Source organism: Myotis myotis, unplaced genomic scaffold, assembly GCF_014108235.1.
Source record: "Myotis myotis isolate mMyoMyo1 unplaced genomic scaffold, mMyoMyo1.p scaffold_m19_p_4, whole genome shotgun sequence".
Taxonomy (NCBI): domain Eukaryota; kingdom Metazoa; phylum Chordata; class Mammalia; order Chiroptera; family Vespertilionidae; genus Myotis; species Myotis myotis.
In genome coordinates this window covers 10,426,474-10,443,143 of record NW_023416346.1, presented here as the reverse complement: position 1 = coordinate 10,443,143, position 16,670 = coordinate 10,426,474, and the positions used below count along the sequence as shown (strand labels likewise).

The window sequence follows — 16,670 nt, the reverse complement described above, 5'->3', positions numbered from 1 at the left end:
TTCAGCATGGAATGCTTTTCCTACTTATTTTTTCCTACTAATTATTATTCATCTGATAAAACTTAGTTTAGACATCTCTTTCAGGAAGTCTTTGGCAACCTCTATATGGGCTAGGAGTATTTCCTTTGTGTTCTTACAGCGCTGTGTGCACACCTCTTCCATAACGTAACACTAACTTATATTGAATTTATTTGCTCACAAATTGTTCTCTTAGAGTCCAGCGGTTCTCAACCTGTGGGTCGCGACCCCTTTGGCAGTCGAACGATCCCTTCACAGGGGTCGCCTAAGACCATCCTGCATATCAGATATTTACATTATGATTCATAACAGTAGCAACATTACAGTTATGAAGTAGCAACGAAAATAATTTTATGGTTGGGTCACAGCATGAGGAACTGTATTTAAAGGGCCAGAAGGTTGAGAACCACTGTCTTAGACTAAAATATAAGGTGTATGTGACTAATTTATTTCTTTATCCTCAGCATTTAGCATAGTATCTGGTATATAAGAAGTACTTAATAAATGATTTATTTGAGCTATGGATGTCATTTGAGTGTTTATTGCAATAAAGTTATTAAAATAAACATCTCTGATGCATCCATGTTGAAAATTCAACCAACTCTTTAGTTTAAAAAAACAACTTGCAGCTGCTAAATGCTTATTTGTTCTTTTTGAGTCACCAAAGGTCAGAAAATTATTTCTCTTATCCCCAAGTGATATTCTTTTATTAACATCACCACCACCAATCTTCTCCCTTTCTGAACTTTGCTTCCTCCTCAAGCTGCCTTTTCCATCTGGGAGGCCGTCTGGGGAGGGAGCCAAGTATGTCATAGCAGCAGGGGAGGTTCTACAGACTTCCTAGTGTTAAAAGGGGAAACTCAGACTGAGCCTCAAGCGCACAGCAAAGGCAAGGGAGGAGAGCAGGAAGACAGTTCACAAGTTGAGCCAAGCTTGCATAGAGGCACTGAGGCTGTGCCTGGCAATATTCGAGTGGCTGGAGATTCAAGGTAACTACTCCATTAACCCCCTTACCTTTCCTTTCCAGCCCACAGCTTCTGGAATTCTGGAGCTTCTGCATTTGAGCTGGGGATGTGCATGACTGTGTGTTCTTTCTGTGTGCTGAGACAGGACTGATGTGAAACCTGCCTAGAGACCCACAAGCAGGCAAGTTTCTTCCCTGAAAGGGAATTCTGAAAATTCACATTTCATTTCATCATTTGGTTGTTTGTCTTTAGTTTGAGTTGTTAAAGCATCTGGGTACTAGCATTTCATTTTAGGAACAGACAAAAAGCCATCCATCAAGCCACTTGTAGGGGCTAGGAATGCTGCGGAGGGTTTTCTCCTTCAAGTAGGAAAAGACACTTTCTTAATTCTTATTAGAGTTGTTGTTTCCTCTTGCTTACACTTCCAGTTCGGCTGTCACTACTTTGCTTTCTTGAACCAATTTGAACTGGAACAACATAAAAGGTGGGGACCACATTTCAAATGAACACTGATGGGTTCATTTTTATAAGCGAGTGTATTTTTTAATGCAGACTGGTCAAAAGAGGAGAAAGTAAGAGGGGAAGAGAGAAGAGAGGCGATATTAGGACACAGAGCTATAAGGGCTAATAAAATTGGAAGTAGATCATTTATGAACTCATTTCCTTAGAAAATGCATCCTTCTCATTTTCAGGTAGAAATCAGGGGTTTTGATATATCTGACTTTGTTTTTCTTTTAAAAACACTAAATGTTGGTTGAAGGATTCTTTGACTACAAAAGCAAGTGATGCACTAGCTACTTTCTTCAGTGTCTTTGAAACATTGAAACGTAAAGTTCAGCTTTTCCTGGCTTGGAGCATACAGCTGGGTTGAACATGTCATCCTCTGATTTAAACTATTTACCTTTCACATCTTCTCTTTTCATTTCTTCCTTGCAGAGATTTTTACTTCTTTGATTTACTGAGAGCAGCTAACCACAAGCCATTATCAGCCTGAGGTTTATGTGCAGGAGGGAAAAAATGAGACATTACAGGGCTGTATCCCAAACAAACATTGAAAAGACTTGAGGAAAGGTTAGATTGAATGAACAATTATTTGGCTTCCTCTTCAGTAAGCTAGCTGAACAGGAAATACTGGGATGGGGGAAGGAAGGGAAAATATTTAAAGACTTTTATATGCAAAATATATTTTTACATTAAAATACATGCAAAACAGATGAGAAATATTCCTGTTTGGGAAATGTCCTTCCTGATTTCATGCTATGATAATACACCAGAGGCTCTTTTGAGTTGGACATATTTTCATTATTGGGAGAGCCGCCTCCATTTTTTTACTTTAAAACAACTTGAAATTCCTAGCTTTCAAAAGTAGTTTTATGAATGCCTTTCAGAGTAAAATTTCTTTTTTAAAATATATTTTTATTGATTTCAGAGAGGAATGGAGTGGAAGAGAGAGAGATAGAAATATCAATGATGAGAGAGAATCACTGATCTGCTGCCTCCTGCATGCCCCCCATTGGGGACCAAACCTGCAATGTGGGCGTGTGGCTTGATCGGGAATCCAAACCGTGACCTCCTGGTTTATAGGTCAACACTCAACCACTGAGCCACGCCAGGCAGGCTAGAGTAAAATTTCTAGTTATGGTTTAAAATATGGTTGTGGTTGTGCCACAGGGGTGTGGCAGTTAAGGATATACTGCAGTTCTAGTCCTAAATTTTTCCCTTTTGACTTCTTCCTACAGAAATAAAGGTTCTGTCCTTAGGATTTAGCTAAAAATCCTCTTCTAACGTGAGAGGCAAAATAAACTACCCACCTTGACTCCTCAAGCTGAACGTGACTCTGATTCATAAGATTTTAAACCATCAGTTGACTTGAGTAGAGAAAGTAACTTTAAAGCATCAAGAAAGAATAATCTGAAATAAGAAGGTATCAACTTTACACTACTATTTTTCACCTGCTTAATTGTGTTATAAAATGATCTTTTTCTACAGTGAGAAACAACTATCTTTGATTTTTATTACTATTTTTAGAGGGAGTATATAACAGCTTTTTTGCATTCAGAAATTTGCAAGGTTTAGTATATGTATATTTCTGGTTTATATATTCACACATCTACTCAAAATGAATTTCTAAAAATGGATTTATACTTTGGAATTATGAAAGGAATGAAATTGATATCACATTTGTTTGTTGGTGGTTTACTCATCTATATATATAAAAGCCTAATATGCAAAGTGTCCCCTCAGGAGTTTGATGGACCAGGAGTTCAATTGCTCGCTATGACGTGTGTTGACCACCAGCGGGTGGCGTGGAATGAAGGAAGGCTGGCCAGCAGCCGGCAGCCGGGGAATGGAGGCACCGGCAGGCAGGCAGCAGCTGCTAGGGACCCTACCTGTGCACTAATTTCATGCACTGGGCCTCTAGTCATTCAATAATTGCTTACTATAAGCTCACTGCTTACTAGGTTCACAGTGCTGGGAATCCAGAGATTTCTAAGTCAAGATACTATGTGACTTGGAGGTTTTTTGGGATGGACAAGCATATAAATAATTATTGTGTGCTGTATAATAAGTCCTCTAAGAGATATTTCCAATCTGAAGCAATAATAAAGGATATGAAGGGATGGGGGGGGGGTGGGCAGTTCAACAGGGTGTTTTATTTTAGCAGAATCTTAATGAATCATTATAAGACTTCTAGTACCATAACCAAATGAAGGATCTTTCATTGCTTGACCCAAGATAAACTAAGGGAGCCAGTGTAACCCACCATCTATTACAGTGGGGCCTTGACTTACGAGTTTAATTTGTTCCGTGACGGAGCTCGTAACTCAAATTACTTGTATGTCAAATCAGTTTTCACCATTACAATGACACGTGATGCTGGGCTGATGTTGTGGCGTTCACTGTGACGTTCGCTGCACCAACTAGCGGTGGGGTATCTGAAGCTGGCTCTTAACCCTAATTTTAGCTCGCAACTCAAAGCAAAAAGTCGGCCGAGAGACGGCTCATAGCTTGAAAAACTCGTTAGTCGGGACACTCGTAAGTCAAGGCCCCACTGTATATACTTACTATATGATAGGCATTGTGTTAAGTACTTCAAATACATTATACTTTGTATGATTTCCTCCTCATCTTATGAATCTTGTTATATCCACTTTCTCAATAAGAAAATCAAGGCTCATAGAGAATAAGTAATTTGTCCAAAGTTACCCAGCTTGTAAATGGCAGAGGTGGGATTAAAACTCAGACCTTCCCAAAGCCACTATGTTATAACATTTCTCAAGAAGGAACAGGGAGGTTGGGGTAGGTAGAGTAAAAGAGGACATTTTGGGCAGAAGGAATCATAAGTTAAAGCAATGTAGAAATAAAAAAGTGGGTGAGTCTGATGGGTTTAGATTCAGTAGCTAAAGTTTAGAGTCATTTTGGGGGGTATCAAAGGGAAAGATAGTTGGAATCAAAGCCCAGGAATAAGGCAAAGACCAGTGTGGAACTTCTCATATACTGTATTAAATATATTTGAACTTCATTCTCTAGACTTTGAGAAGCCTTTGGCAGTGTTTATACAAGGAAGGCCATAATCAGTTTTGCATTTGAGAAAGATAATTCTAGTTATCGTGTGAAGGGTGAATTAGTAAGTACAGACTAAAAACACTAGTTTGTATGAGGAATTATAATGAACTGCATCTGGTTCTTCCTTTGAGAAATGAGAATTGCAATAGTTTCTTCATTCGATTATTAGAAATATTAACTGAGTCATCACATTAAAAGAGATCCAAGCCAGGCCGGCATGGCTCAGTGGTTGAATGTCTACCTATGATCCAGGAAGTCCAGGTTTGATTCCTAGTCAGGGCACATGCCTGGGTTGTGAGCTCGCTCTCCAGTGTGGGGCGTGCAGGAGGCAGTCGATCAATGATTCTCTCTCATCATTGATGTTTCTATTTTTCTCTCCCTCACCCTTCCTCTCTGAAACCAATAAAAATACATTAAAAAAAAATAGATCCCAAAAGACTGGCATATAGTAAGTGCTTCTTAAATGTAAGCTATTGTTACTATGTTACTAATACTACTGTTATTATATTATGTAAAAGAGTAGAAAACCAAAGAGTAAAAAATGAAATGAAATTTTCAAGTTTAATAAAGAATACGAGGAGGAGCTTAATCTTGAGACTTGAATTGATCCTTGATGCCAAGGACCAGAAGGGAAAAGGTATGGGCAAAGGCAACAAAAACTAACATATTATAGACAGGCAATAATACCCACACCATTTTTGTAGATGTAAAGAGGTCTTGACAGATACAATCAATTAAGGACATGGACACTGGAGTCCTACTGCTTGAGTCTGTATACCACCTGAGACACTTATTCATGTTGGGCAAGTTTAATATTGGGCAAGTTTAATATTGGGCAAGTTATTTACCAGTTTCTTCATTAGAAAAATAAAGATAATATTTGTACCCACTTTATTGACTAAGAACAATACCTGGCACATAGTAAGTCCTATGCAGTGCTAGGTATTCTTATCATTAATCAGAGAAAAGAACTCGTTTATAGATAGTTTTGAGTTCTAGGATAAGAGTTTTAGATTTGATCTTTAGGCAAAGTGGAGTCACTGACAATTTTAAACAGGGAAGAAGGTGATATAATAACAACTGATCTGGTAATAGAATGTAGGATATATTTTGGAAGTTGGGGCAGGGTGTAGGGCAGATGTGGATGGATCTCAGCTAGAGATGGACAGATAAATAGTGCAGAGTGAAGAACAGAAGTGGCAGTGGTAATATGTATATGCAAGTGACATCATAAAGGAATAATTTCTAGGTTAGTGAGGAATACACATGAGGTCATTAAGGTGACTCTAAAGTTTCTAAACCTCCAGGTTGAAGACTGGGAAAAGTGTGATATTATTGCCAGGGGGAAAAATCATAAAATATGGCCTATTTTGGCTGGAAAAATAAAACAAAGATTATTAAAATAACTTAGATTTTTAAAAAACATATATTTTATTGATTTTTTACATAGAGGAAGGGAGAGGGATAGAGAGTTAGAAACATCGATGAGAGAGAAACATCGACCAGCTGCCTCCTGCACACCTCCTACTGGGGATGTGCCCGCAACCCAGGTACATGCCCTTGACCGGAATCGAACCTGGGACCTTGCAGTCCACAGGCTGACGCTCTATCCACTGAGCCAAACCGGTTTGGCAAAAATAACTTAGATTTTAAAAAACACTTTCACATACATGAGTGTGGTTTGGAAAATGATGAATTCAAGGTACTGCTGGTACACTCAGCAAGCAGTTGCCAATAGTGAACTGAAGCTTATGAGAAAGGCTAGCATTTTGTAATCATATATGTAAATGTAATAGTTGGAAAAGCTTAAAAGGATGATTTCTCTGAGGGAGAGATTAGATAGAAAAAAACCCCACAGTTTTGAGGCTTGCACAGTCACAGTTTAGGATGGTTTGAGAAGCAAGATAAGCCAGTGGCAAAGATGCAATTGGAATTGACTGGGAGGTAAGAAGATGCTCAACAAAGCCTAATATGGACAACTAGAGGCCCAGTGCATGAAATTTGTGCATTCAGGGGTGGGGGTGGGGGGGGTCCCTCAGCCCAGCCTGGGCCCTCTTGCAGTCTGGGAGCCCTTGGGGAATTTGTCCTGACGTCTTAGGCCCAAGTGGGCCTAAGTCATCAGTCAGACATCCTTAGCGCTGCCACAGAGGCAGGAGAGGCTCCTGCCACTGCTGCTGTACTCGCCAGCCCTGAGCCTGGCTCAGGGCTTCTGGCTGAGTGGTGCTCCCCCTCTGGGAGTGCACTGACCACCAGGGGACAGCTCCTGCATTGAGCATCTGCCCCCTGGTGGTCAGTGTGCATCATAGCGACCGATCATTCCACTGTTCAGTCAATTTGCATATTAGTCTTTTATTATATAGTACTAGAGGCCCAGTGCATGAATTCATGCACCTTGAAAGTAACTGTGGGCTGCAAGGCTGTGGTGGGGAGAGGGGCGGGTCTCAACCCATCCTCTGTGCCCCTGCCCGGCCCCTCCCACAATGGCCCCCAGTCCCCTGTCTGCCAACAGCTCCACTCCCAGCACCGCCGCTCCCACGCTCTGATGGCACTGGCCCTGCTTTCACCCGCTGACAGCGCAGAGTGATTGGGGCCAACTCCAGCACCAGGTGTGAGTGGGGCCAGTGCCATCAGCAGGTGCGAGCAGTGGCTGCTGCCCCAATCGCCCCTCAGGAGCACAGGAAGGTGGAGAAGCTCTCAGGGGCAATTGAGGCTGGCAGCCACCACTCGCACCCCCTGATGGTGCCGAGGAATCGGGACTGGTGCCAAGCACTGGCAGTGGGTGCAAGCAGTGGCTCTAGCTCTAGCAGCAGGTGTGAGCAGTGGCTACAGCGCTAGCAGTGGGTGTGAGCGGGGCTGTCACTGGCAGCGGGTGTGAGAGGCGGCTGCCAACCCCAATTGCCCCTCAGGAGCAAGGGGAGATGGAGTGATTGGGGCCGGCACTGGGCACTGGCAGCAGGTGCGAGTGGTGGCTCTAGTGCTGGCAGCAGGTGCGAGTGGGGCCAGTGCCAGCAGCAGGTGTAAGCGCTGGGAGGGACCACAGTGCACAGGAGCACAGAATTTTCAGTAACCACGAGAGGCTTGCCCCGATGACAGCAACTGGTGCCCCGCCTTGGTCTGGTGCCCCCGCTCACCTGCTCCACCATTCCACCGTGGCCAATGCCCGCCATGTTCTGCTTTCTGCCACCTGCTGCCAATGTCCGTCATGTTCCACACGTGCCCCCTGGTGGTCAGTGCACATCATAGTGACTGGTTGTTCGGTTGTTCAGTTATTCTGCCATTCAGTCTGTTTGCATATTATAATCCTATATATCCTATATAATAAAAGCCTAATATGCTAATTGTCCCATTGGGTGGTGGTCAACTGGGAGTTTGACTCGGAGACCAGGAATTCGACTGCTCACTGTGACGTGCGCTGACCATCAGGGGGCAGCGTGGAACATGGCAGGTGCCAGCGACGTGCTGCGACCTCTCACTGGCTACCTGGGGGCCGGGGTGATGGAGACGGAGGTGCAGTGAGAATGCAGGGTGTCCACCGAGCTCGCTCTCACTCCCCCTGCTACCCTCCCCTGGGACACCAGGGCTTGCACACCAAGGAAGGCCCCCCCCCTCCTCGCTGCGCTCAGGTGCCAGGAGCCTGTGAGGAGCCTGCCCCATACCCGTATGTCCTCTTCCAGGTGAGCTGGGCTGCAGCCACTGGGACTGCAGGGGCTGGTCGGGCTTCCTGTGGGTTCGTGCAAGAGCCGGTCTGCGAGGCCGGCTGGGAGAGAGTGCACTGCCTGTTCAGCTTCCATGTGGCACCACTGGGCGGCTCAGAGGCCCACACTGCCTCAGCCCACAGTGCCTGGCCATGCTCACTGCATTTCTGTGTGGGGACTCGGGCACTGTGACTCAAGTTGAGGGGGCCATGTGGGGGCCCAGGGGCCCAGGTGCTGCCCAGAGAGCAGCTGAGACCTGCCCTTCCACGCCAGGCGCTCATGCTTTGATCACTGGCAGGCCTAGGGACTGCACCCATGCATGAATTTCGTGCACCAGAACTCTAGTATAGAAATAAAGGAGAATGGGGAGCAAAGAAAGGTGAGCACACCATGTTTTTTGTTGGAAACAGTGGTTCTAGTAAAATGGTAGGGGCAGAAGTTGGGATATAAAAGTGAGGAATGAGTGGACATTTGAGAAGGTACTAAGTTATGGTCTTACGATAGTTGCCTATATTCTTTATTTTATAATTAATTTTCTCATCCTGCAACAAGGTATCACTTTATACCCAGTAGAATGGCAAAATTTAGAAATCTGGATAATGCCAAGTCATGGTGGGAATGTGAAGATTAAGTAGGAATGCAGACAAAGGACATTTTAGAGAGCAATATGTCACTGATTAGTCAAATTAGGTATATGCATACAGTGTGACTCAGAAATACTACTGCTGGCTATATAGCCTAAATGTGTTCTCTCACAGGTTCATAGGAAACATGTGCAGGAGTGTAAATTGGAGCAGGGAGTTAGAGGCAATCTGGGTGTCTGTCACTGACAGAGTAGATAGTAAAACATAGTGGGTACATACCATGGAGTATCATGTCACAGTTAGAGGCAGGAGATTGGGTATACATATAGCAACATGAAGGAATTTGAGCACTATAGTGCTGAGTGTGAAAAGTGTATAAATATGTATAAATGAAGACTGAAATGCAATAACATCAAGAATATATATGCACAGAATATATATACACTAAACATCAGAATGGCAGCCTATGGTGGGACCAGGGACAGGAATGGGAATGGACTGAGAGTAAAATAGAATAACCAAAACAAATAAACAAACACCACAAGAAAGTGCCTGCATGGACTACGATAACATGCCATGAATTGAGGATTGTGATCATTTGATACACCCAACATTCATAAGGACATTAAAAATATAATTGCAAGGCCAAATTATGTGCGATTTTTCTATTCTGCCATTCTCAAGTTAAAAACAGATAATGGTTTGCTTGATTTTCTTGGTATATAATGTGTATGAGTGCAGAAAATTAAATTCTGTTTATAAACAGAACCCCCATACTGCAAACTTTTACTTAGAACCAATGTCTTTTGCTTCTGCAGATCAATATGGCCATGCCAGAGAAATCAAGTTGTACCAAATCAAGCAAGGATTTCAGTCATTTTCCCGAGATTGTTGAACTCAATGTAGGTGGTCAGGTGTACATCACTCGCTATCCTACTTTGGTCAGTGTTCCTGGCTCCCTGCTCTGGGAAATGTTCAGTGAAAAGAATCCTTGCTCCCTAATCCAGGACAACAAAGGGAGGTTTTTTGTAGACCGGGATGGTTTCCTCTTTCGCTATGTGCTAGACTACATGAGAGACCGGAAACTAGTGCTTCCTGACCACTTTCCAGAGTGTGGTCGGCTCCAGAGAGAAGCAGAATACTTCAAGCTACCAGAGTTAGTGAAGATGTTGGCTCCTAAAATCAACATGATCAACTCAGTTGCCAATGATTTATGCCAAAGTGATCTAGAAGAGCTTCCCACCAACATTGACATCGCATGTAATCTCTCTTCAAGGAATAACATCCAAGTTAGTGGCCCTGATAACCCTCCAGCTCTGACAGCAAATACTGGCTCTGACCTCAAGAAGGCAGGTTTCATCACTATTGGCTATCGAGGCTCCTATACTCTGGGTCGGGATAGCCAAACAGATGCCAAATTCCGCCGCGTGGCCCGAATCATGGTGTGTGGTAAGATCTCATTGGCCAAAGAAGTATTTGGAGATACTCTGAATGAGAGCAGAGACCCTGACCGTCCTCCTGAGCGGTACACTTCTCGATATTACCTCAAGTTTAACTTTCTGGAACAAGCCTTTGACAAACTAGCTGATGCTGGCTTTCACATGGTAGCATGCAATTCCACTGGCACCTGCACTATCACCCATGACCAGACAGATGACAAGATCTGGACCTCTTACACTGAATATGTTTTCTGCCGGGAGTGACACTTAAAAGAAATCACCCAGAAAATACAAACCAAACAGCGAATTCCCTTTCTTTCTTTCTTTCTTTCTTTCTTTCTTTCTTTCTTTCTTTCTTTCTTTCTTCCTTCCTTCCTTCCTTCCTTCCTTCCTTCCTTCCTTCCTTCCTTCCTTCCTTCCTTTCTCTCTCTCTCTCTCTCTCTCTCTCTCTCTCTCTCTCTCTCTCTCTCTCTCTCTCTCTCTCTCTCTCTCTCTCCTCTGTTCCTGTGCAGCTATACCTTTTAGAAATAAACAGATTAATTTTGGATCTACAAATCTTGGACAATGCCATTCTCTTCACCATTTGAACTTTTGTTGGTAATGTCCTTCTTACACATTCCATCCTATCTGGCTTCCAACCGGCCTTGGCTTGTGGAGTTGGATGTCATTTCATGGAAAGTATTCAATGCGTAGGCATATGTGCATGTACATCGCTGTAAATAGTAGAGGTGTATTTCTTGAGTGAATGCAGTTAGATAAACCCACAAGATTTAGTTAGTTAGCTGAGAAATGCTAAGCCATGGTTTCCAAACTAGTTCTCAGCACCATATCTTAAAATTGCTTATATACCTTGCTGTTTGTATGCTCCTAAAGAAAGCTCCATTTATACTTGTTCTGAAATCGATACCCCTACAGTAAATGTGAATATGCTTTGTAAACTGTTGTTGCTATTCTTTTTGTCCAGATGGAATGGAAGAAACTGGCAGGCATCTTCCAGGAGGTTCATAGAAAGGCCAATCAATTCTATGATTATTAATTATTCTTATTAGAATATGGATGTATGCTGAAACCGGTTTGGCTCAGTGGATAGAGCGTCAGCCTGCGGACTGAGGGGTCCCAGGTTCGATTCCGGTCAAGGGCATGCACCTGGGTTGCGGGCACATCCCCAGTGGGAGATGTGCAGGAAGCAGCTGATCGATGTTTGTCTCTCATCGATGTTTCTAACTCTCTATCTCTCTCCCTTCCTCTCTGTAAAAAATCAATAAAATATATTTAAGAAAAAGAATATGGATGTAAAAAAAGCAGCCAACATAAGTAATTAATGCCAAGAGTAAGAGTCTTAGCACTTAAATTGCCTTTACTTGGAAAGGAGAGTGAGGGTGAGCATCATGACTATTACACAGGCATAAGTAGGTATGCTCCTTTAAGACTGCATCAAAATATCATTTTATTTATTAGAATTGAAACACAAAAGCATGTAGCTAAGAGAAGGTTAAGCAAAGAATTTCTTTCTACAAATACATATGTGTAGTAGCTTGGTTTTCACTAAGTCAAATATTTGGATGTATATCAACTGTTAACTTTTGGTGGAGTGTGTGTGTGTGTGTGTGTGTGTGTGTGTGTGTGTGTGTGTCTGGGGTGGGAGTGGGAGAAGAAATAGGAGGAAGATGAACAGAAGGTGAACTTTTGAAAAAGGAAATAAAAAATTATCTTCTGGAATCCCTACTAATGACCTTTATTATACAGGTTGAAAGAAAAACCCTCATATGAAAACACCTTAGATTGATACAAATTATTAGGTTGCTGAAGAATATGAGGCAAGTCAAGAAAAAGAAACTGAGGGCTCATTTTCAAAAAACTTTATCTCCTCTGAGTAGCTTTACAGCAAGTCAATGATCAAATGGCATTCAGGTTCCTTTATTTCTTCCCTGATGCCTTACATTTACTCTATGTCTCTACTGTACTTATTATCTTTTGATTTATTTTCTAGTTGGGACTCTGGGTTGCAAGGAACTAAAACCCATTCAATGTGTCTTGAGAAAAATAAAAAGTACATGTGTCAGGGGTGTGACTGGGTGGACATTCTATAAATGCGCCTGTCCTGCTGAGTGCAAGGACAAAAAATGAAGTCCAATCAAATTTCAAATGATCTGGGGGAGATATCAGGAACTGACGTTCTATCTTGTCTGTCAGAGGGCATTTGACTTCTCCTTTGGTCATCTGAATCTGTCAGTTGTATATTTTTCTCTCTATATCTTAGGATCACCTTTTTCTCAGCTTGTACCTGCCATAAAACAGACATGTCAGCCCTTCCATGAGCATGAATTTTCAGCCATTCTCTCCATAGTTAACTTCTTTAGTGACACCCTAATTCAAAAAATCCCAATCAGCCGTGGCTTAAGAGAGAGAGTCTGAATGGGCGGAAGGCACTGTGAGTGTCGGCAACCAAACAAAGGACTATTATCAACATTTCTAGATGGATTACTCCCTATGCCTGACACACAGTAAACAGTAAGTGTATAACATGTAAAAGACTCATTGATGAATATTTCCAAAGGTCTCAGCGTCCGGATTGACTATTCATGGAAGTGATGATTTTTTAATGTGGTCAGGGGTCACCTTTCATGATCTTCCAATCTAGCTTTGCTAATACCCTTCTGATAAGTTAGTGCCCTGGAGGGGCAACATTTTAGATGCTATAGAGAGGTGTGTCCCAAACTCAGTCATTTGTGTACCATTCTTACGGTTTTTACGGTTCCTATATCCCTCGTGCACTGTTAATCTAATATTTTAAAAAGTGAGCTAATAAGTCCACTTTCAGTTTTCTTTAAATACATCCAATAGCTATATTCCCCCCGACATATTTCTGGTATGCTCCAGGCCTCAGTGGTTTTGTTGTGCAGTAGAGAGGAGGCTATCTTTTGTCCTATGTTATATGTATACCACAGTTAAGCCATAAGGTTAGAGAGATTTGCAACGGTGACCTGGTGCTTCATGCCTTAGGCTCGGCCTCTTAGAAATGTACTTAGGGAAGATTTGTAACCCAATTTAGAACCAGGACTACTGCTCTACTCACTTTTATTCTGTCATCAATGTACTGTCCTCTTGGGTTCAAATTAATTCCAAAACACTGTATCATTTGTTCTTCAAATTATAATTGTATTAGCCCAATCAGATTACTCTCCTATCACCTAGCAATAAAGTAATGGGGGAACCAGAGGGAATAAATTGTAATAATCTCTCAGATTGTGTAGTTCATTAAGAAGGTAGAACATAGGATGGCTCACAGGCTAAATAAGGGGATATCTCACTGGGTAGGCAAATAATTACATATTAGTTTTCATTTGAGAGCCACTAGTGTGGTTGATGTTTATAAATAATTGCTCAAACTATAGTTAATGTTATAAGTGACTTTCTATCAAGGCTGTTGTGTTGCAGGCACCAGAAACTGAATCTGGTTGATACTACAGAAAAGAAATGATCCTTCCAGAAATTCTGTTAAAACTAGTTAAATTTCAGAACCACCTTGTGCCCATCCTGCTGGAATGAGGGATAACATTGTCAATAATCACTAGGTCAAACAGAATTTATACAGCCTGGATGAAGATGATGACGTTGCAGTTCCCATTCTTAGTAAACAGATGAAATTCCCAGCCTCAGGCAGCTTACTCCACCACATGCCCGAGCCGAGCATTTCTAAGCTTTCCATAGCCAATGCCCTCCCTCTCGCCAAAGTGGTTCAGAATGATGCATACACAACTCCTGCTCTCCTCTTCTCGCTTGGAACAAAAGCCTTGACCAACATGTCCTGGACACTACTGAACCAGGAGGATTTCCCTGAAGAGCTGCTGTCTGCTGAGCCCATTGTTAGCACTTTGGAAGGCACCAAGATGACTGTGAATAATCTGCACCTTAGAGTCACCAAGGAAGATACTGTTAAGATGTCTGTGTATGTGGAGCCCTGAAGCGGCTCGACTGGTCCATTCTGGGGCAGCAGAAATGGTCTTTAAGAAGGATGATGGAATTGGAGAGCATTATGCTAAGCGAAATAAACCAGTCAGAGAAAGATAAATATCACATGATCTCACTCATTTGTGGAATATAATGAACAACCTAAACTGATGAACAAAAACAGATCCAGAGACACAGAAGCATCGATCAGACCATCAGACTCAGAGGGAAGGCAGGGGAAGGCGGGGGTAAGGGGGAGAGATCAACCAAAGGACTTGTATGCATGCACATAAGCCTAACCAATGGACATAGACAACAGGGGGTGAGGACATGAGTGGGGGGCGGAGGGGGGAAGGGGGGAAATGGACACATACGTAATACCTTAATCAATAAAAAAAATAAAAATAAATAAATAAAGAAGAAGGATGATCCCATCACCGCATATAAGAAATATAACAGCCCTAGTTGGTTTGGCTCAGTGGATAGAGCATCGGCCCATGGAATGAAGGGCCCTGGGTTCAATTCTTGGTGAAGGGCACATACCTTGGTTGCAGGCTCAATCCCCGGCCCTGGTTGGGGCACGTGCGGGAGGCAGCCAATTGATGTATCTCTCTCACATTGATGTTTCTCTCTGTCTCTCCCTTCCACTCTCTCTAAAAATCAATGGGAAAATATCCTCGGGTGAGGATTAACAAAAAAAAAAAAAAAAAAAGGAAAGAAATATAACAACCGGTGTCTGGACGGGAAACCAATAAGTGCAACCTTCACACGCATGGGAACCTTATCACCTCAGAGCAGCCCATCCTGCTCCGGTTACGTGCCAGCCACTCAGTGATAAAGGAGAGTGAGCTGCCTCACAGGGTGAACTCTGCTGCCTCGTCCAACCCTCCTGCTGAAGTGGACCCTGGCATCATGCTGAAGGTGTTCTGCAAGTCCTCCGAGGCTTCTGTGGCCACACAGCCCACACAATTCAAAATCAAACTTTGAGAGGGGGAGTGAGGCAGCCAGAAGCAGGGGCAGAGGATGTGGTTCTGTTTCCTAAAGGAAAGCTTGTGACCAATGGGCCGTGGGCCTGGAGGCCCCCAAGTGGGAGGTAGTACTCTTCCTCACTGGATGGACCTGCCTCTCTGTGTTGTGTTCTACTCTGAGCTCTACACATCTCCCATAGTGTGTTTCCTCTCCCTCCACCTCCTCACCAAGATAGGTTTGTTTTTCTCAGTGCCTCTCTCCCTAATCTCAGCCCCAAACTGATTTCTTTTTTTTTTTTTTGGAAATGGTACCCTAAATTCTCTGCATGGCTTTCTTGTGGCTCCATGGAATACAGGGCAGGGATGTTTGAAAGACACTGCTTTCTCTAGGAGTGAGCGGTTGCCTTCCCTTTAAAAAAGTTTTTAGGCAGGGAATGGGAGTCATGTCAGCTTCGGAGCTGTGCCACTCACCTGCCTGGTCAATGGAGATGGCCTGGATGGGAATCGGGTTGCAGGCCTCTGGTCTTCTCACAACAATTGGCCCCAAACCAATATGGTCTGGAGACGGCCCTGTAGCAAGTACATGGTGAAGCTGCTCTTCTGCTAGGAAGGGTGCACCCCAGCTCTTGGTTTGGAGGGCTCGTGCTGTCTCAGGCAAACCAGGGTAAATCCTGAGAAGTGACATTTCCCCTTTCCCATGTGTTATGCCAAGTCCTCCATCCCAGCTCTATTGGTTTCTGGTTATCACTGCTGGGAAAGCTTGTGTTCTTGGCCCTTCCAGTTCTCACCAGCCCAGCACTCGCCACGCCCTGGTTTTGGTGTCAATGCCGGCTCTCCACTAGTTCTGTGACACTGCACGTTTGGAGGATTATTGAAAGGGGAGATGTTGGCTTGCTCTTGGCTCTTCCTTTCTGGGCTCAGATGTCTACAGGACAATAGTGAGGGATGCTAAAAGGCATATATCGAGTTGCCACCAAGGGGCACTGTCTCCACTATTGTAAAGAGACCCATCTGTTCATGACCAGAGGGGTGTTTTCCTGCCTTGGCGGTGGAGACAGGGAAATGGTGGGTGGTGGGGAGGGAGTTGAGAGACCAAAGCAGCCCTTCCAAGTAAGCGGTGGGTTATTCCCTTAGCATGGTTCCAGGGGGTTGGGGCAAAACTGTAGAACCCAGGAGCAGCCCCTGAATATCAAGACAGCGTTGCTCCGGAATCATTCTCAGTCTCCCACCGGTTTGTTGGAACTGTAAAGGGAGTCCAGGCTGGAAGATCTGGAACTAATTGGGAAGCAAGATTCTGGGAGCTCTATACAACTATTTGTAAATGATATGAAAAGCACAAGCTTAGAAAGTAGAGGGCGCTGAGATACTAAGAGCCTCTCATGACCTGCTTGGGGCCAGTCAGTGAAGAAAAACCTGGAAACTCATGTTTCCATAGAGTTAAATGTGGCAAGCAGGAAGGACCCAGAGTTTGAACCCAGCTCAG

At 43.4% G+C, this 16,670-nt stretch overlaps 1 protein-coding gene and 1 pseudogene across 3 annotated transcripts; both read left to right on the top strand.

The window, feature by feature from the left end:
* The first annotated feature begins 895 nt into the window (after positions 1-895).
* Positions 896-10,687, top strand: LOC118654557 (BTB/POZ domain-containing protein KCTD12-like). Of its 3 annotated transcripts, XM_036305930.1 has the most exons (4): positions 896-1,007; positions 1,920-2,054; positions 2,723-2,907; positions 9,648-10,687. In XM_036305930.1, the coding sequence occupies exon 4, from the start codon at positions 9,654-9,656 to the stop codon at positions 10,530-10,532; it is 879 nt and encodes a 292-aa protein (XP_036161823.1). In that variant the 5' UTR covers positions 896-1,007; positions 1,920-2,054; positions 2,723-2,907; positions 9,648-9,653; the 3' UTR covers positions 10,533-10,687. The 3 variants fall into 3 exon arrangements, with proteins under 3 accessions (XP_036161823.1, XP_036161822.1, XP_036161824.1); XM_036305929.1 differs by lacking the exon at positions 1,920-2,054; XM_036305931.1 differs by lacking the exons at positions 1,920-2,054; positions 2,723-2,907.
* Positions 10,688-11,554: 867 nt separating this feature from the next.
* Positions 11,555-15,206, top strand: LOC118654299 (annotated as a pseudogene).
* The last annotated feature ends 1,464 nt before the right edge of the window (positions 15,207-16,670 follow it).

Coding starts and splice junctions, on each gene's coding strand:
- LOC118654557 (XM_036305931.1), top strand. CDS start 9,654: ATGGCCATGCCAGAGAAATCAAGTTGTACCAAATCAAGCAAGGATTTC.